Here is a 19,917-nt window from a genome sequence, read left to right as displayed (position 1 = left end):
TTGGAATAGTGTCAAATAAACAAAGGCCATGCACCGGGGACTTGAGCATTGTAAGAACTTTAGATCAAACAACCAAAATAAAAATATTGAATCAGAAGAAATTCCGTAATCAATCATTAATAAATATTTAAAAAAAAACAGAAAATAGAGCTGGATTAGAAAGAGAGAAAAAAAAAAAAAAAGAAAGCAGGAAAACAGTAGGTTGTTGTAGTAGCTATTGTATAAATCGGGAAGGACGAAAGGGATTGCAGTTGTGTATAGAGAAAGAGGATGAGAGGAAAAATAAGAGAAAAAGTGGCAAAAAAATGTCAAGGGGTGTGTATTAAGAAAAGAGGGATAGAGAAATATAATTTTGCAAAAAAACATATACCATGTGAAAATTATAGGGTGATGATATGGCATGTGCCATGTCATTTGGGATCCTATTGTGGTATAAATTTTTGAGATCTCTAGCATTTTTCTTACAATATATACGTGACAATCAAAGTCCGAATCTTAGTAAAAAAACAAGTAAGAAATTTTATAGAAATATTGGATCCATTCCAGGCCAGAAATTTTTGGCAAGCCCAATTCTAATACCTTGTTCACAGCCTCAACAACACGTGTCAGAAGGACATGTAATTCCTATAAAACCCTATGTAAGAAATAGAGCCTCGTTCAATCCCTCTTCCAAGGGCAAAGAGAGAGAGAAGAGAAAAACCCTTCTTCTCCGACTCTTCCATACCCAATCAATTCACTCTCTCTCAAATACAATCAAATCCCGAAAACACAATAATACAAAAAAAAGACGACATTTATTTCTGGATCTCTTCTGCCGCTTCTTCCTCTTTCCTTCTCGGTGGTAAGTCCCTCTCCATTTTCTATTTACTTTTCAGTTTTAGGTTTAAATTCAGATACTGACCAGCATCGTACGCTTCATATATGATTTCGTAATTTTTTATTTTTTTATTCTGGGTTTATGTTGTGCTAAATTTGTTGTGTTATTTTGGGCTTTCTTGAATTTTTTTGTTCTGGAATTGTCACGACCCAGTTCTTCTTCATTTTTTTAATTTTTTTTTTTGCTGCTGTTTTTCAGAAAGTAGGGTTTTAGGTGTTAACCCTCTTGAGTAGGAGGAGATAAAACCCAAAAGCTCAATTCAGAGATATTTGTAGTTCTGGTTTCCTGGCATTTGGCAACACAGTCAACTGTGCTATTTTTTGAACTTTTTAGGGTTTGCAGATTTCCTTTTGGGAATGACATTTTGATTAAATCACTTTCTCTTTGTTATGAGTTTTTGCTCTTTCGGCACCCTTTAATTCTTATTAGCATGCGGTATGATTCTAGTAGCATTTTGTCATCCCTATTTCAATTTTTATCTGTTGATTTAACCGTCTGTTATCCTTGTACCAAAGATTTTACCTAGGAGTTAGGCATGGTATCCGTAGTCATCTCCGGATTAATGACCAACATTGTTTTCTTTTAGCTTATGCTTATTGATTTATGTTGCTGGGTTCAGTTATGGACTTGAAATTTGTTTCGTCTTTTGTGTCCTTGCATACCTGGTAAAACCACGAGTTCAGTTCTTGTAGTTTAAGTCTGTTTAGCGAGGGGCCAGTTTCAAAAAACCACTAAGTTTCAACTCTTTTCGTATTTGCTCTTTTCAATTATAATTTTATTACTACCAGTCTACAAACCAAATCGATAATGATGCTAATGTCTTTATTATTTCTTTCTTCAAAGATGCGAGTATTAATGTGTGTTTGTGGGTTGGACTGATATGACTGCTAACACTGTAACACAACAGGTCTGTATTGGGTATGTACTGTGTGCTTAATGTGTTGGCATGTTAATCCATCAGACATGAGACTCTGTTTGGTCTATGTATATGTCTGTGTACATGATAAACATTAGTCATGAGAAATTTATTAATTAAAAGTGTCACAGCTGAAAATATAGGTTTTCCTTGGTTAAGATTTTAGAAAACCTAGAAATGTAATATCAGAGTTGTAAGTATCTTGTAGTGGTTAGAATTTCTTATTAGCTAATTACCTTCTATATGTAATCATGGTAAGTGGAATTTTATATTGGCCGATCATCTTCTATTTGTATTCACTTTACCTTGGGACTAATAGCAACCAATCTATTTGGTGAACTATGTTCATTTTCTGATCCTTTGTCCTTTTGCATACTTAGGATTCTTATATTGTAAAGCTAGGGATTGATGTAGTGTATTGCATTTCTTGGCTGGATTAGTGAATACTGTTTGTTAACTTAAAGTAGATTTGACTGTTTACTTTCTCCCTGCACCTTTTGAGTTTAATGTCTTTATTTGTCTTTTATTTGGGTCCATAAAGAATCATTTCTTATGATCTGCAGAGAGGATATCCGAGACACCAATCCTAAGAATATATTTCCTCGATTCATTTGTCAATGGCGGATTCGGAAAATGCCCTTCCACCTTCTAAGAAACGGGCTGCTGGAAGGGAACTCTCTCGTGATAACCCAGGCCTTGATGATGAGGAGGATAGTTCTGAACTAGAGACTGGAACTTTCAAGAGGGCCAGTGAAGAAGTGCTAGCAACAAGAAAGATTGTTAAGGTTCGTCGCCCTCCGACAAGTTCAGGTCCTTCTTCCAACCCTTTTGCTGGGATACGCTTGGTTCCTCCATCTGAAGCTAGTGCAGACCCTTCTCAAGCCGCCACTGATGTACGACCTGCCAGTGAAGCAAAAGTTTCAGATGATGCTAATCAGCAGTCAGATAGCAAGCCTGAATCTGCTGCAGATAAGGAGAGTGATGTGAAGGAGGAAGACAAAATTCCCAGTGAGGCAACAGAGCCTGGGGTAGCACATGACCAGACTGAGGCTGAATCTGCTGAAGATAAGGAGAACATCGTGAAGGAGAACAGCAATATTTCCAGTGAACCAGCTGTTGGAGAAGATAAGACTAAAAATGATGGTGAGGCTGAAAACGAGGTAAAGACTGTAACTGATGGTGAGACTGGAAATGTTGAGAAAAGTGAAAATGAAGAGAAGAGAGAGAAGAAAGATGAAACTGTCGACCCATGTACTGAAGGTGCCACTTTGAACTCATTTCAGCAGCTTTCGAGTAGCCAAAATGCCTTCACAAATCTTTCTGGAACTGGGTTTTCCACTTCCACCTTTTCTTTTGGGCTTATTTCCAAGGATGGTTCTTCATTGAGTACTGGCACTGGTTCACTTTTTGGGTCAAAAAATGATCTGCCTTCTGGTCTTGGTCTATCTAATAATGGAAGTTCTTCACTCTTTGCCACAGCAGGGCCTTCAATTGTGTCTAGGAGTGACACCCCTTCAATGCAAGAGGTTGCAGTTGAGACTGGAGAAGAAAATGAGAAAGCAGTTTTCACTGCTGATGCAGTGCTGTTTGAATTTATTGATGGAGGCTGGAAAGAGCGTGGAAAGGGAGATCTGAAGGTAAATGTTTCTGAATCTGGGGCTGACAAAGCCAGACTAGTTATGAGAGCCAAGGGAATTAGGAAGGTAATTTTGAATGCAAGTCTTTACCCAGACATGAAGCTTGCAAATATGGAGAAGAAAGGCGTAACGTTTGCCTGCATGAATAGTATCGATGAAAAGAAGGATGGGTTATCCACATTTGCGTTGAAGTTCAAGGATGGGTCCATAGTTGAGGAATTTCGCTCTGCTGTTACAGAACACAAAGGCAAGACAGCTACCGCTATGAAGACTCCCGAAAACTCCCCCAAATGATTGAAAAGTGGCACATGCCAATGCTCAGTGAGTTATATTTCCCGGTCTCGAGTTTGATTTTAAAGTCGTTTTCCCTTCTGGGAAGAAAACAGAGTTCAAGTTATTTAGAGTCTGGCAAATTCCAAGCCCTTTTGTAGCAGAGCTATAGAGTCATGTCCATTTTGTTGTAGTTTAATTTCAGTCTAGTCTTTGAAAGATGGTGTCAACTTTATTCCGGATATATCTAGGTCCAGACCATTTTAAGCTCTTAGGATGCTGAATGCTGGACAAAGTTTCATAGTTGGTCCCTTATCTGCAATATATATTGAACTGCCGTGTCAGATATTGAAAGTTTCGTGTTTGAACTGCTCATCAATATTAGCTGCGTTGCCTCTCGAGAATTATGCCAATTTGGATCGAGTTTCTTGTGGGGGCAGTTTAATAAAATGAAATGAGAATCCATAATTTGCATTTCTACTCTTTCTTCATAAAACATGAAAATGTAATCTTTCGTTTGTGCACATTATTTTGAACTTGGACTGTTATCTCTACTTGTCTGTGTTTCAATCGGTTCTATTATGTGGAAGTTCGTTTCTTTTGGTCTTGGAAATCCAAAGGTTGATGACTGAAACGCTGTCATTGCTACTAGTTGTGGTTTGATGGCTTTCGTCTTTGATAAACAGTCCTTGGTCATTCTGCTGTGGCACAAGTACTGCAGTGACTAAATGGGTTGGTAGAGTCAAACCTGCATCGGCTGCCATTTTAGTTGGACTACCGGATGACCGATCTTCTTCGGTTAAGACTAAATTGCAACTTCTCCAAGGGCATTGTTGAAAGCACCCCAAACACAATCCGATTCCAGCAGTTTAAAGGACCAAAAATAGATGGAATTTTGGTGAATGTGAACACATCGATTTCTGTAAATTTCCTCTCCCTTTCGAAGGTTAGGTCGATCATGTCATGCCTAAGCATGCTAGTTCTATTCGTTTGGCTATCCAAGGCTGTTGCTCTAGTTATGCACGTTGAAATGAGAGAGGATATTGTTTTGGTTAAGATGCGTTGAGGAGCGTGTAGGAGGAGGACTCCGAAAAGTTTTGGCTTGTAGACTCGTAGTTAATAATTTTGAAAAAGACTCATGATCCTGGGATTGTTATTTTCAGTACTCCCCCCCTCATGCTTCAAGTGCTTTTATGGATGATATTTGTGGAGTTATGAGGAGCAGAAGATCGAAAGTTAGCCTCCATGGCTAGTGTTTCTTTTTGCTTTAGGCCCTCTGGGCTTCGTTGTAACCAAAAAAAAAAAAAAAAAAAATTTGAAAAAGAACACAGCGGCTTTATCTTTCTTTAATTTAGCCTATTCCGCAAATTTGAAATAGGACTTTACAAACAGGCTATTTTATGAACCATCGTCAGAAAATAAATTATTTCTAGTCGTGTATAATAATAGCATTAATAATGCCAAATTGACGCAGTAAATGCAAGTTTATATCCAAAAAAAATGAGTATAATTTAAGAGCTGATTTTGACTCTTAACGGTCTCTAAATGAAAAGGAAATACATCCAGTATCCATGAGGTTTTAGATGATCGATCGAGATAACAACAATCACACAGGAGCGCAAAAAGGTTTATGGAAGAAGCAGCCATCCATACAATTCATCATACACCAAAAATGTATTCCCAATCTATCACACTGAAAAGCACTTTTTTGTACAGCACTCTTCTTTACCAATATGGGGTTGACCTAGACGTAAGTAGATAGGAACCTTGTTGAGCTGTGAAGGAGATGACGGAGAGACTAAGAAGGGACTTTTCTTCTAAAATGATCATGATCGAAGTTATGATGAATATTAGTATTGTCTTCGCCCGCAGGCTATCCAGCATTTCCTCCCATCATTTCCTTATTCCATATCTTGATCATTGGTCGACCTTGTGTTTGGCTCCCAAAATCAGTTTGGTACAAACTGTCTCTTTTGAATGTGCGAGCGTGCCAGCACCGTGGGGTGCAGTCGTCGGGGCGTCCCTTGACCTGACTTCTTCTCAAATGATGTGGACGAGGAGAGCACCAACCTCGTCACAAGGTTCTTTTCTATGCCTTTCGGAAAAGGACTTTTTGCCTTACTGGTAAGGGCTTTGGTTGTGGTCTCTTTGCGTTCACCGAATCGATACCCAACGTTGTAGGTTGAGCAGAGCAATCACCGGGAAATCTGGAGAAGCACGGGTTTTGCTAAAGCGTGACTTTAGCTTCGCTGGGTTGCGAGGGCGTTACCCTTGCTTCGCTGGAAGTAACGGTGGCAGTAGCACTAACAGTCGGCTCCTGGGGAGACTGGGACTGGAAGCACGGTCGCCGGGTTGGTTTGGTGGCACTGACAGTCGGCTCTTGAAGAGACTGGAACTGGAGTGTGGTCACCGGTAAGAGAGGCTGCTCCGGGGAGACTTGGGCAATCGTAGAGATTGGTTGAAGAGTTGTTCTTTTGTTGTATCGTCTTTGCCTCTATATATAGGCTACTCGTAGATTCACCTTCCAAATAGGAATGAAATACTATATTTTAGGCCACAGTTATTGGCCTTGAATCAAATCAAAACTCTTAATAGTTTTGATAATTAAAACTTATCTTCTGTCGCCGCTAGAATGTAGGCAAGGTCAATTACCTTTTAGAGTTCTGGACGTGATCTTCCTCTTGGATGCGGTAGGATATGCACGTATCTTAATTGCCTTCGCGACGACTCCCGTAGCTCGCGGCATGCAATTAGCTTGTATATATATATCTTCTTATTGACGTTCGCGAGCAAACTTGATTGTATAGCACCATGACTCCTTGCATCTTATTGGCAGCGAACAGTTGATGGGCCATCCTCCCTTAATTGCAATATGTGAGTAGCCTTGATTCTTGCATGGCTCATGTACGTCCATGATCCTTTCCTTGATTACCACAATCAACCATGATTGCATGCTCCTATATATGCCATTGCACATTAATTGCATGGGAATATATGAATATTGCATGGGCCACGTGAGTGCTCTCTTTTGCATAATCTTGATAATCAAGCATACAAATCACCATTAATTATCAAATATTTGATAATTAATAGTAAATCGACAAATATCCAGTTTTGCTTCAAAATTGCTTGGCCTTCTAGTAGGCTTTACTTAGCCTCTAAACAATATATTCTGAGCTTATCGCAAATATATGGCTTGGGCCACGGATATTGGCCCGGATTTCTTCGAGTCCCCCTCGTCGGGAAAAAATGTTATTTTGGGTTCAAACACCTTGAACAATTATGTGCCTACAACCTTTCTGCCATCTCATTTAGGTTTAGTATATTGATTTCTTGGATCTACAATCTCTGTTCTTTGTAAGCGGAGGCCAAAGGATTTTTTTTTTCTTTTTAACTTTTTGTATGTTAAAATCAACATCCGCTATACTATCTTAGATTTACTGGTTACAGAAAAAGTTCTACATTTGGTGAAAGTCCACGGCCATGTAAAATCAATCACATAAAGCCTGAAAGACTAAATTATTGCAAATTTTTATGGGTGAAACTCGGCAAAACGAGACAAATTTAAATTAAAAAGTACACCTAGTTAGGAGACATATAAAAGCCTTACCCTCTCACAAAAAAATGATAGAATAAAGATTAGTTCGAAAAAATATGCGTTCTCTCTCGAGCTCTCTCCTAGGGTTTCCCTGTAGCGGCGTGGGTTGTCTTCTCCGAGATGGAGGCTTGGTCTCCTCTTTGGGTTTTCATAGGGGTGTGGGCTACGGCTTTGTGTGGTGGCTCCTCCTAGCACCGGGTGGCTTCGGCTTCCCTCCCCTCGTCAGCTTTGCTGATGCTTTTGATGGCGCAATCAACAAGCCCCTGGTCTGTGATGCTCCTCCTTTGGTGGCTGGTCTCGATGGGTTCGCTCTGTGGTCGGCTCCATTTGATGATGGGGATGGTGGTAAGATGGTGAAGGCCTGCTTGGATGGTGGTACGATGGTGATGGCCTTGGATGCTTGGCAGCAAGGATTTCACGGGGGGGCTGACGGATCTGATGCATATTCCTCTCATGGAGGGTTGCAGATTTGCAGTTGCACGCATGATGGCTCAGGTGTGATTAGGGTCGAGGTCACTGGAAGGGGCACGTTTGCTCCCAGCGGCGGTGGTGTTTTTCTGGGTGGTGGGGACCACGGCGGTGGTAGGCACGAAGGAGGCGACGATGGGATGTACGGCCTTTTGAGCTTCTCTAGGGGTTTCGGCGACGTCGGGAGGTATGGCGATTGATGGCAATATGGCTATAGTGGATCAAAGGCTGGTTCTGGAACATGGGCTCGTAGCTTGGGTCAATATTGGTCTTTTGGGCCTCTAGCTTTTATTTTTATTTTTTACTTGTTCATTGAGCCTGGAGAAGCCCCCTCTGCGTAGGGTTCTTCTTTGGGAACATGAATAAAATTAGGGAAGGGTCTTGGCTGCGTTCGGAGTCTTCCCTAGTAGTGTCAAGGTTACTTGAATCTTTGGAGCCACATCCTATGGTTACATTATGTTTGAGTAGTCTAGGGCTTGCTTTAGATCATTCATTCATGACTCTATTCTGTCGTTGCCCGGAGTCCGGGTGAGTCATATTTGTAATGTTTCCTACTTTACTATAATGGACTGACACCCCACGCGTTCAAAAAAAAAAAATGATAGAATAAAAGACACATGGATTTAAAGGAAATATGTGGTTTACCTTTTATTTTATAAAAAAGGTCAGCTGGTTACTTTTTTGTATCATTTAAATAGAATAATCTAACCACGTGGTGTGGTGTGTTGGTCGAATGGCCTAGTCTGGAACCCCCAGGTCTAGCGTTCGAATCCCAGCTCCATCCCGTGGCCAGCAGATTTGAGGAACCATTTGGGTTCGTGCGTCTGCGGTGCAGTGGATTAGTCTAGCTTTGCCAGGCTTTCGCCGCAATGTCGGTGCAGGTGTCCTGGCGCTGGGATACCACTGCATGAGTGTGTGAGTTACTAACAACTAACCCGATCAAAAAAAAAAAAAAAAAAAAATAGAATAATCTACATACATCTACGTATCTAAAGTAGAAAGAACCACTGGAGAAGTATTTTAAAACTAGCTAGACAAAAGAGATTATTAATAGGAAAAAATTCTGTTTACTACCCTGTACTTTTAAGGGTTCGTCAGTTCAGTCCCTACACTTTTAATTTAATCAGAAAAGTCCTCGCACTCTCCAATTTCGTCAAATCGATCCATTCCGTCACTATTCCGTCAATTTTCTCTGTTAAGGTGCTGACGTGGCACTTTTTCACAGAGAAATTCCCAAAATACCCATACAAGTATATTCTGTTTACTCTCCTTCTTCTCAGTCCTTCCCTTGTTCAATTCTCAACCAACTTCCCAAGATCGATCCCCACTACTAGCTCACTTGGAAGGTCATACTAAAATCAAATGCATACCAAAACACATCAAAGACTCCAAATATGAACTCATCCAAGCAAGAGTACTGAAATCAAGAGCAACTCACAAAGACAAAACCCCCAACAATCAATGAGAGGACTCTATGCTTTCAACACCATCAACCTAAACCAGAAACTCAGAAAACAAGCCCACAATGAACCATTCAGTGCAAAACACAAAACAAGAAATTTGGCTCATCATTTTGTTTAGTATAAACACAAACTCACACACAAACGTGGCCAGCCCCAGTTCATCATACCCAGCAACCATCCTCATCCTCCTCAGCCAGATGCCCCACCTCTCCGACCCCAAAGTCATCGCCGCCATGACCCGCGCCGTCTCCGACGTCGCCCAGACCCACTCCGTCCTCAACGCCCTCGGCGACCGTCCCGACCACAACCTCCTCTCGCAACCACACCCTCAACGGCGATCCAAACTCTCCTTCATCACCCCCTCCGAAATCGCCGCCGAATTCTCCCACCACGACCCCAACTTTGCCCGGATCAACAACTACAGCTTCGTGTCCTGCCTCGACTCCATCATCCAGCCTCCTAGAGTCCAAGTAGCAGCGTTTGCAGGGGGCGCACTGGAGCCAAACGACGTCGGAGCCGGTGTCGAGGACCATGTAGAGGTATTTAGGGGGAGTGCCGACGCCGATGCGGTTGAGGGAGAGGTGAGGGAGGTGAAGCGGAGGGCGTCGCAGTGGAGGCAGAGGTGGAAGAGCTGGGAGATGGTTTGGTTGGAGGAGAGGGCATCGAGGTGGTGGAGTTGGAGGGAGATGGAATCTGGGTCGGGTTCGGAGGTGGCGGAGAAGGATTCGGGTTGGGGGAGAGTAGGGGCGGAGGGGAAGGGGGAGAAGAGGAGGGTCTGGTGGTCAAGGGCGACGGAGAAGGAGAGGAGAAGAGTGAAGGTAATGGAAAAGAAGAAATGGGTTTTCTTTTTCTCCTCCATTTTTTTGGGTGGGGAGAAGAGAGAGAGAGAGAGGGAAAGAGGGTTTGGGGAAGAAGAAGTGGGAGAGAGAGTGAAGCATGCTTCTGTTCTGCAGGAAGAGGCTTTGAGTAGGGGTATTTTGGGAATTTCCCTGTGAAAATGTGCCACGTCAGCACATTAACAGAGAAAATGGACGGAATAGTGACGGAATGGATCGATTTGATGAAATTGGAGAGTGCGAGGACTTTTCTGATTAAATTAAAAGTGCAGGGACTGAATTGACGAACCCTTAAAAGTACAGGGTAGTAAACAGAATTTTTTCCTTATTAATATAAGTCAATTACACGTTTGTAAATTTTATTAATTTTCTTTTTGAGATACAAATACATGTTTGTAAATGTATAAGGTACTGATTTTATTCATTAGCTCTCAATAAATTACTAAAAATGCTTTGTTTTTGATCAGATGAAGCCATGAAGGAGAAGTGAAGGGTTGTGTGGATTCTTGCTCTGGGAGCTGCACCAATACATACCCACCTCTTAAGTATATATTAAGACCCATTTTTAGTAATATTAAACTCGGGTCGTATTTCTAGAAATACGACCCGAGTTTAATATTACAGATACAAATGACAACAAAGATATATATAGAGATAGAAAAGACAGAGATCTGTAATTACTTGGATTGAGATTGGTGCTGATATTGGCACAGGAAGAGGTAGCACAACCAAGCGTGCAGAAGTATATAGGGTTTGTACGTAGGCTGATCAGTTGGTAAGATGCACTTTTTCAAGCAATTCAAGCCACATTTTAAGGGATTGTGTGGTGGTTCGATCATACAGCGGATAAAGCAAGCACCATGGCACAACTCGAAGACTAAAGCTGTGGATTGTCCTATGAGTAACCCAAGTGAAAAACAAACCAGCAATACGGAACCTACTTTTCTTTCCTTCATTGCCCATTTTTCTTCTACCAAACACCTAGGTCTGACTAGCAATATTGCTTTGAACTGTTTATTGGATGCTACTGAATGTGAAGCTTCACATCCTCTTTGAACTGTTTATATAGGCTAGGTGGCTATGGTAAATCTGCTATACCATTAAAAGAGAATCCAATAGATCGACTTGCCCGTACAGACGTACTTACTGAATGTTTCAATGAAAATTACCTAATATGATTTCGTATTAATGTCCAGATTTTGATTAACACAGTACTTTATTTTGTCTCTAGTAGTATGATTAATTGACGATGGATTATGTTTATTAAAAATGCAAATTAAGTACATTTCTCACAATGGACATTTCTCACATGAGAGTTTTGTCCGAACCTTCAAACCAGCTCACGGGTTGTCTCCCACCACTCAACTTGTGATTCTTTTTGTCTTTCTGATGATCGAATATGCCAGGCCATGCCATGATTAATTATTTAATTTGTCCGTTTTTGGTGTTTTCCTGGATATTCTTGTTTGTACATTTTTAAGAGAACCCGTGAACATTATTATAATTAGAAGCTGATCCAGAACAAAACGTGCAGATACACCTACATTACAGGCCACAAAGAAAATTTCATAACTGGCTCGATCATGTTTAATTACACAATAGCCTTACATAATATAACTTCACTATGAAGAGAATGTGTGATATATAATATATAGCATCATAAACTGATAATTAATAATCAAAACCCTAATTAGGTGTTCTTGGTACTACAGGTCTCTGAGCATGAATCTACGCAGCCACCCACTTTCTCCAACTCTGCAAACGAATAAGAGACTCAAATTAAAGATTTTGAATTAGATAGTTCAAGAGGTCGATCTGTTCTGTTATTATTAGTAAGAAAAGAAAAACTTGAGGATTTGAATTGAATTACCTGGGTTTTGCTTGGTACTGAAACTGGAACACAATGAAGAAGCACAACCGAGCGCGCAAAAGTATTGGTTATCTGTGTTGGTACTATAAGACGTCGGTATGATGCAGTCTTTCAAGCATTTGAAGGAGCATGAGCCAACAGATTGGTGGGGAGTGATGACACAGAGAAGGAAGCAACTCTCGTAGCAGCTTTTGAAAGAAGCAGTGGACTGAACCAATAACATCCCAAATACCACTAGGTGAGTGATGATGGCGAAGGACCTGACTTCCTTGGTATCCATTTTGTTTTCTGTAGCTCTGTCGGTAGCAAATGGAGATATATGACAAATAAAAACCAAATTGCAGTGCAACATGTCTTTAGTAGTCCCTCCCTCTATATATAGACTTGGTAGGGTCTGAGTGGAAAAAGTTTGTAACTAATTAAGAAACACTATCTCATTCAATATAATCTTTAAGGATTTGAAAAAAAAATATATTTACAGTTAGAAACATTTGGCCGCGTTGAACGTTTTAGTTGTTCGGTTTGCGAAGGTAATCGTCAGAATAAGCGGACCTGGAGCCGAGGAAGCTGTCATGGGAAAACAGAGGCCGCTGCATCTGGCCCTAAGTTGTGTCCTACGCGCGCACAAAACGCGCCTCAATCAATGGAGTTTGATCATAAAGATGTTTGTCTTCGATGTGGAGCATCCGGTCATTAGGCACACATTTGTAGAGCATCTAAAGGTCTCGCTACAACATACAAAATGTATCACGAAGCAAGAGAAGCTCACACTGTGGAACATGAAGACCAAGAAGTCAAGCTGAGGGTTAAAGACTTCAAATCTGGCAATGATGAAGTGTCATACCCGGACCAGGTGGAGGTGAGATTAGGTACCTAACACCTGATCCGAGGAGCGAGCATAGAAATGTAAAGCGAAATTTAAAATAACATCAAATACATTTTTAGAAATTGTCGAAAATAAAACATTTGAAATAACGAAACTCTAACAAAAAGAAATTACACCTCGTTTTCTAATCTCACTTGCTCTAATCTTGTAATCCTTTTCAGAGTCTTGCAATCGTAAACGTCATCTCGCTTAATCTTCTCGAAACTTGTGTCACACATGAACAAAAGTCTATAGGGGTTAGCTTACGCTCAGTAGGGCCAAACTTTTTTAAATCATTCTTATCTAGATGTCACAATCAAGTTATCAAACAATTCTTACAAAATGAATAATAGAAACGATGCATGTCAAATGAGCTTCAATTAATTATCTGTCAGTCCATATATCAAAACAAGAGCGCCTACACGTCCCATACAGTGTATTTTACCAACGGGGGTGACTCTAGATGTTTCGAATATATGATCTAACACCCAGTAACAATTCAATCAACATTCCTTTTTTGCTAGTCATCTCGCTTAACCTCGATTACCAAAATCGAACAACTCTATTAGCCCACCTGAAATTTGACCAGACAAGTCAACCTCAACTACAAAAAAGCATTCATTTCACGTAATCCAAATCGATATTCCACATATCCTTCCAAACTATCTATATGCACATTCCCCAATGCAGGTGTATCATGAATGACATCAAAATCGTTATAATCCATGCTTTTATACAAAGCGATAACATTAAAAATTTAAATCAACCAATGTCAAACAATTCACTGATTCAATTAATAATGTTATTTATCATTTAATAGAAAAGGTTCCCCAAGAGACCCTACCTAGAAATCCAAGCTTTAATGTCAATACTACTCAAAGTTAATAACACTGAACACGCATTCTGAAATCATTATCCTCCCGCTTCTGGGATTGCCAATAATCATTCAATCCTCATATCAAATCTTTATCAATGACAATCAGCGAATCACTTCAAATTAATTCTATCAATTATTCTGAAATAGAAATCGATCAAGTCCTCAAATTTACTAAGGACACCCAAAATCCTTATTTTCGATTCTTCAATACTTTCCCAATCAATATCACATAGGTTCGATTTTGTCATCGTATCCCAATTCGGCTCCAAACAGCAATCCAAACTCCGGCTATTCAATCTTCAATAATTAAATCAAATCATACTTCATTCAAGCTAAATCTCTGTTACTACTATGGACACCCAAAAATACTCTTCCAAACTAACTCGTCGTAAATTGTCCAATTTGAAACATGGATCAAATCCAATTCGCCGATGACTTATATTCTTAAACCAATTCCGACTTCTTGCTTTCAATAAATCATTTTTAATCCCAAACTTGATAACCAACACTCATCTACTTCAATTTCTTATATTCTATTATCAACAATAGCTAAACAACCAGTAACTTTAACGATCAATAAGAACTTCACAACTCAAAAATTCAATGGCCTTGAATTGATCTGGAATTGTAACGCCCCAAAAGGGTTGACGTTACAGCACCGCGAATCTTATGAAGCTTAAGTATTAACAAAACAATACTCAAACTCCTTAAGATGCGCAAGGCTTTCAAACTTAGGATGAAAAAAGTAACGAAATGAACTCTGGAGATCGATATAGACAATAGCTTATTATTAATATCTGCATTGTAAAAACCAAGCTAAAAAGCCCAAAGATTGAAATTGATGTTGTAAATATTATTATCTATGTGGCTGTCCACGTAAATACTCATTAGTTATATACTTTGATGTAAACACTACCTCTATATAAAGGAGGCTAATGAGATAAGAACACTTCTACTTCCTCCCAACTATTCTCTCTTCATCTTCTTCCTACTTTATAACAATTGAGTATTTGTTTCAAGACAAAACTCTAAAATCCTGTTAACACAATTTAACAGTTGAAATAAAGATATCTCAAAACTTTTGGTGAAAGAAACTAACAAAATTCAAAGGATAGTAATTAAGCTTGAAACCAACTCCAGCAAAAACAAAATAATTAACAACAATACACTTTGAGGACAGTTCCAACAATACACTTTGAGGACAGTTTCCAAGCAAATGGTAAGTACCAAGTATGATCAATTCGATATGAGGAATAAACTCAACGTGACTAAATAACAACTCAAAATTAGAAAATGAAAGGGATACAATTTTGCTTCACAAATTGGGGTTCAGAAACATGGTTTTAAGAGAAACATAAGCCAAACAAGTTACTGGGAGTAGTTCACTAGACAAGACTAATCTAAATGTTTATACAAACCAAAATGAGTCTTCTAAACATATTTATAACAAGCTGAGTTCAACTTTCCACAACAAAAGTTTAAGAAAAATAAAGGCTCAATATACCAAAGAACATCAGGATTTCACACAGGATAAAGTCCTTAAAGGACAAGAGTTGATAAGCTGCAAAATGCCAAAAGCCACAACTTCAGTTCTGCTACATTCCAACTTCGTGCACAGTACCTGAAATGAGTAGGGATGAGCATCACTTACGTTTATATGCTCAGTAGGAAGTAACGCTAGCTAGGTTTGAAAACAAACTGAGAATTTGGTACCAATAAAACCATAATAACGTACAACAGCAGAAAACTAAAACTTGGTATATGAATTTTTGATAAAAACATGCATGAAAGGGTAACCACTTTTCTAAAACCGATGACCGGTCCTAATGCGAACCACTTGCTTGCTCAAGTAAATATACAAACACACAGTAAGAAGCAGCGAGAGTGGCCCTTTACGCCATACCACATAGGAGTGATGCCACACCTCAAAGGATGTTAGACATCCTCCAGTCCGTATAGCCCCTCCGAAGGTTTAAGGGGTTGAAACCCAAGATAGTCATTCAACTCCCTTCACTCTCAGGTCATCACTTAAAAACTATGCAATTCGTATGCTTAAAACATAAGAATATTTTTCAAAAAAATCTCTAATTAATGAAGACCTCCTATCTGAAATCTTTGATGTAAACTCTGCAAATACCACTTAACCAGTCTTCAAGTCACTTGAATTCTTGATCCTATTATGAAAAATTGTAAACCGTCATCAGTCCTAACAATATTTCTCCCTTAAGACTATATCACACATTTGTTAATTGAGCAGTAGCTAGAGCTTCAAAGTGTACTGCTCATTCCTGTGAAGCAAGAAAACTTCCAATACTCCTATATCACACATTTGTTAATTTAGCAGTAGCTAGAGATTTTAAAATGATATCAGAGCACTGTTTTATAAAACTTTTCAAAACTAATTCTTTCCTTGAAGGACTTCTTTCAAACATTACCTTGTTATCTTTTTTCTAAATGTTTAAGAAACCACTTGCATTTGGTAAAGTCTTCTTACTTTGCTATCAACTTCCAAAGGTCTCTAAATTGCCTCCAGATTACACATCTTATTTAAAAATCTTCATCTCATGGTCCTAAGGTCAAGTCATCCTTTCTTATCCTATATTGAATCTCTCTTATTAATTTCAGTTCATTGATCCTATTGACAAGATGCCACCCAATTATGAAGATGAGCATGCACAGGCCTCTGAAGCCCAATGACGCGTATCTGAACATCTTGTAGCGGAGGGACGTGAGCGCGAAAGAGAACTCTCGTATCTTGATCGTTTCTTGAAACTGAAACCCTTGAAGTTTTGGGGAACTTCTGAGAGAGATAAGGCAGAGGCTTGGATGAAGCATACTAAGAAGAAGTTATGCACTTTACATGTACCACCCGAGTATAAAATTAACTTGGCTAATGTATTCGAAGGGGGTGCAGACAGTTGGTAGGAAACAATATGCGATCGGCACAAGGTTGAAGATATGATCTGGGAACAATTTGAGAAGCACTTTTATGATCGATATTTCCCTCTAGCCTTGAGATAAGCAAAGGTAAAGGAATTTCAACTACTTGAATAGCAGTTTACAGAAAGTGTGGCTGAGTATGTGGCTAAGTTTATGGAGTTGAGTAGGCATGCCCCTGAAATGGTAGCAACAGAGGAGTTGAAGACGCTTAAGTTTGAACAAGGACATACAGAGCCTATCAGAAGACATATTATGGGAAAGAACCTTGTTTGGCTCCAATTTTGCTGCAGCTGGTCAACAGTCTCTTTTCTTGCGCGGGCGTGCCAGCACCGTTCGGGTGCGGTCGTCGGGGATGTCCCTTGACCTGACTTCTTTCAAGCAATTGTGGACGAGGAGAGCACCAACCTCGTCGTGGGATTCTTTGTGCCTCGTGGTGAGGACTTTTGCTGAGCTTCTTGAAAATCACCAAATCGATACTCGATGTTGTAGATCGAGCAGAGCGAGAACCACCGAGAAGTGAGGAGAACTTGCTAAAGCGTGACTTTAGCTTGGCTGGGTTGCTAGGGCGTTACCCTTGCTTGGCTGGTTCTGTAACCGTTGTGGTCGCGGCACTACCGTCGGCTCCCGAGGAGACTAGGACCGAAGCACGTTGACAGAGGGTTTGGTGGCACTGAAAGTCGGCTTCTGAGAAGACTAGGACTAGGAGTGAGATCACCGGTAAGAGAAAGTGAAGGAGAGGAGTTGCTCTTAGAGAGGTTTGCTCTAGAGAGAACTTAGATCATCTTAGAGATGTTGTTGTTGAATGTGAATGTGTGAATTGTGTTTCAATGTAACCTCTATTTATAGGCTACCATGCCAACTACTTTGGCATTAAACAAATGAAAGTGGAGCACTAATTGGAGATAAGGGAGGTGGAGGTGTAGGTGGAGCACTAATAGGAATGATGAATTTGGGAGATAAGGGAGGTGGAGATGGAGGTGGAGCACTAATAGGAATGATGAATTTGGGAGATAAGGAAGCACTTTCGGCTCCTTTATTCCTTCATGTATATCTCCATCAGAAATTCAGATTCTGGCCATGATGTCTTCATAAAAAATGTTCCACTATGAATCTAGATCATGCTGACCAAATTTCAGAGCTTTCTTCCATGTGGTTGGGCCGAAAATGCTGCTGGACCTCTTACAGGTCCAGTTTTCCAGTTTTGCTTCTGTAGAAAATTGGGCTGATTGTTTGAAGGCCTTCCACTCAAAAAAAGCTCTTGCACTCTTCATAAGAAATGATCCTTGGGCTGTCTAGAATGGATCTGGAAAGTTTCAGCACATTTCGATTTCATTTGGTTAGTCTGCCACCCCTCCTTCCTTGTCTAGCTCGGTTTTTCCTAGCCGAAGTAGGAAAATATGCTAAAGTTGACTTGTCATACTTTCATAGTAGGCTTTATTTAGCCTATAAAATATATATTTCGAGCTTGTCGACAATATATAGCTTGAGCCACTGACATTGGCTCAATTTCTCCAACACATGCCTTGTCAGGCCAAAATGTTCATTTTGGGTCCAAACATTGCCCCCCAGACCTCGAAGTCAAAGGTCTTCGTCTTGACTGAAGAGGTCTTGAATCAGCACTACTCTTATAATGTCGTTGCTCCAAAGCCACTTGTATTGGCTTGACTGATAATACTTGACTGATTCCATATAGGCCTCTAAATAGGCCATAAAGCTTGAATGCCACAATCTGGATTGCCTTTGTTATGAACTGATGCTTCCTTTGCCAACTTTGTTGCCCCCCATGGATCTAGCGAAACTTGGGCAGGTTGTAGGCAATCAAAACTTTAGCGTGCCCCCCATGCGAAGGAGACTGCTTTTGATCGCGAATGAGGATCCTTCTCTTCCTTGGTGGTAGCTTCGCCATGTGTATAGCAACAAGTATCTGCCTTGTTTGCTGGCTCTCTGTTGATTTTTTCAAATGTAGGTGTTGGAGCCGCTTTCCTGGCTAGATCAAGGCCTATAGTACTTGGCGAAATAAGATGCAAAATAGCAAACTGTTTGCTTTCATTTAATCCTTCGCGAGTCTTATGCCAAAGAGGATGATTGGATCATGGCTATCGTCATCATGACGTGTGACCAATTGAAACCACCATATTTTGCTGCAACTTTAGCATCTAAAACCGCATCGGTTTTAATCATGTTTTAAAAAACATCAGGCCACTATGCTGGCCCTGCGGTGATAGGAAAAGGTGGAATATCTTCACTGTCGCCTTAGATGCGATTCTCAAGATGGAATAATGACTCATTAATTATCAACTAGAGCCACTCACTGGCCCAGCTAATAAATTAATCTCCAAACATATTTGAGCTATAAATCAAAGCGTATTGGAGAAGTATCTTCACTGTCGTCTTAGATGCGATTCTCAAGATGGAATAATGACTCATTAATTATCAACTAGGGCCACTCACTGGCCCAGCTAATAAATTAATCTCCAAACATATTTGAGCTATAAATCAAAGCGTATTGGAGAAGTATTCCTTGTGACCTAGAAATGGCATCCAAGAAACCATTCGTTATCGATCAGGCAGATGAAATCACTGAGAAAGCCGCATTCGCCTGGCGAACTAACATGAGTGTTCGATGTAGAAGTCAGAACGGAGAGGAGAGAAGTCGACTGATGGGCTTTGGTGGCGGTGATAGTCAAGCGAGTCTGGGTCCCACACCTCGCGATCGTTTGCCAGATGATGCTATGGCCTATTATGGGCTTCCCATCCGCCGTCCCATAGCGGCTCTTCGGCAGGTGCCTGGTGATTTTAGCAGTTGGGGACCAAGGAGGAAAGTGGGCTACTGGCCTACCGTCGCTCCCGAGGAAAATATTTGGTATCAGGAGAACCGAGCGAGAGATTTGGCCCGATGGGATGCGGTGGGTATCACCCAAACCATCGATCTATGCTTCTGTCTTCCCAATAATACTAGCCCTGCACCGCTAGCTGCCGCTCTTTGCTTCTGGAACACCTCCAGCAATACATTCGATTTCCGGTTTGGGCAGATGAGCATAACTCTGCTGGATGTTCTTACCATCACGGGGTTGCCCATTGACTTTGACCCCTATGTGCATGGTCAGTTTGATGGCACTCAATTTTCTTTGAGAATGGATATGGCTGGTCGAGGGCATCACAGCAGATCCTACCCATCCTGGCGCGAATATTACTGCACCCGGTGTGACCATACAGGAGGTATCGCATTCCTGGAATTCTGGCTTTGCAAATTTATCTCTTGCACTTCTTCCAACAAACCTACTGGACCTTGGAATTCTC

At 40.5% G+C, this 19,917-nt stretch overlaps 2 protein-coding genes across 3 annotated transcripts; one reads left to right on the top strand and one right to left on the bottom strand.

Annotated features, from left to right (window-relative positions):
* The first annotated feature begins 657 nt into the window (after positions 1-657).
* LOC133725179 (nuclear pore complex protein NUP50A-like) lies at positions 658-4,075 on the top strand. 2 transcript variants are annotated; one of them, XM_062152321.1, is made up of 2 exons: positions 658-838; positions 2,357-4,075. In XM_062152321.1, the coding sequence occupies exon 2, from the start codon at positions 2,411-2,413 to the stop codon at positions 3,722-3,724; it is 1,314 nt and encodes a 437-aa protein (XP_062008305.1). In that variant the 5' UTR covers positions 658-838; positions 2,357-2,410; the 3' UTR covers positions 3,725-4,075. The 2 variants fall into 2 exon arrangements, with proteins under 2 accessions (XP_062008305.1, XP_062008304.1); XM_062152320.1 differs by having other exon boundaries at positions 658-841.
* Positions 4,076-11,610: 7,535 nt separating this feature from the next.
* On the bottom strand, positions 11,611-12,281 carry LOC133739626 (thionin-like protein 2). The gene is made up of 2 exons (XM_062167410.1): positions 11,936-12,281; positions 11,611-11,820 (listed from the first exon to the last, which is right to left on the bottom strand). Exons 1-2 carry the CDS (start codon positions 12,213-12,215, stop codon positions 11,756-11,758), a joined length of 345 nt encoding a protein of 114 aa, XP_062023394.1. The 5' UTR covers positions 12,216-12,281; the 3' UTR covers positions 11,611-11,755.
* Positions 12,282-19,917: the final 7,636 nt, after the last annotated feature.

This window comes from Rosa rugosa, chromosome 1 (genome assembly GCF_958449725.1).
Source record: "Rosa rugosa chromosome 1, drRosRugo1.1, whole genome shotgun sequence".
In the NCBI taxonomy this organism is placed as follows: Eukaryota; Viridiplantae; Streptophyta; class Magnoliopsida; order Rosales; family Rosaceae; genus Rosa; species Rosa rugosa.
This window is presented reverse-complemented; position numbering and strand designations above follow the sequence as displayed.

What these genes read in the sequence shown, in the direction of transcription:
- LOC133725179 (XM_062152321.1), top strand. Translation starts at nt 2,411, where the DNA reads ATGGCGGATTCGGAAAATGCCCTTCCACCTTCTAAGAAACGGGCTGCT.
- LOC133739626 (XM_062167410.1), bottom strand. Translation starts at nt 12,215, where the DNA reads ATGGATACCAAGGAAGTCAGGTCCTTCGCCATCATCACTCACCTAGTG. An exon ending in CAGTACCAAGCAAAACCCAG is followed by an intron (nt 11,821 to 11,935) that starts GTAATTCAATTC and finishes ATTCGTTTGCAG; the next exon opens with AGTTGGAGAAAGTGGGTGGC.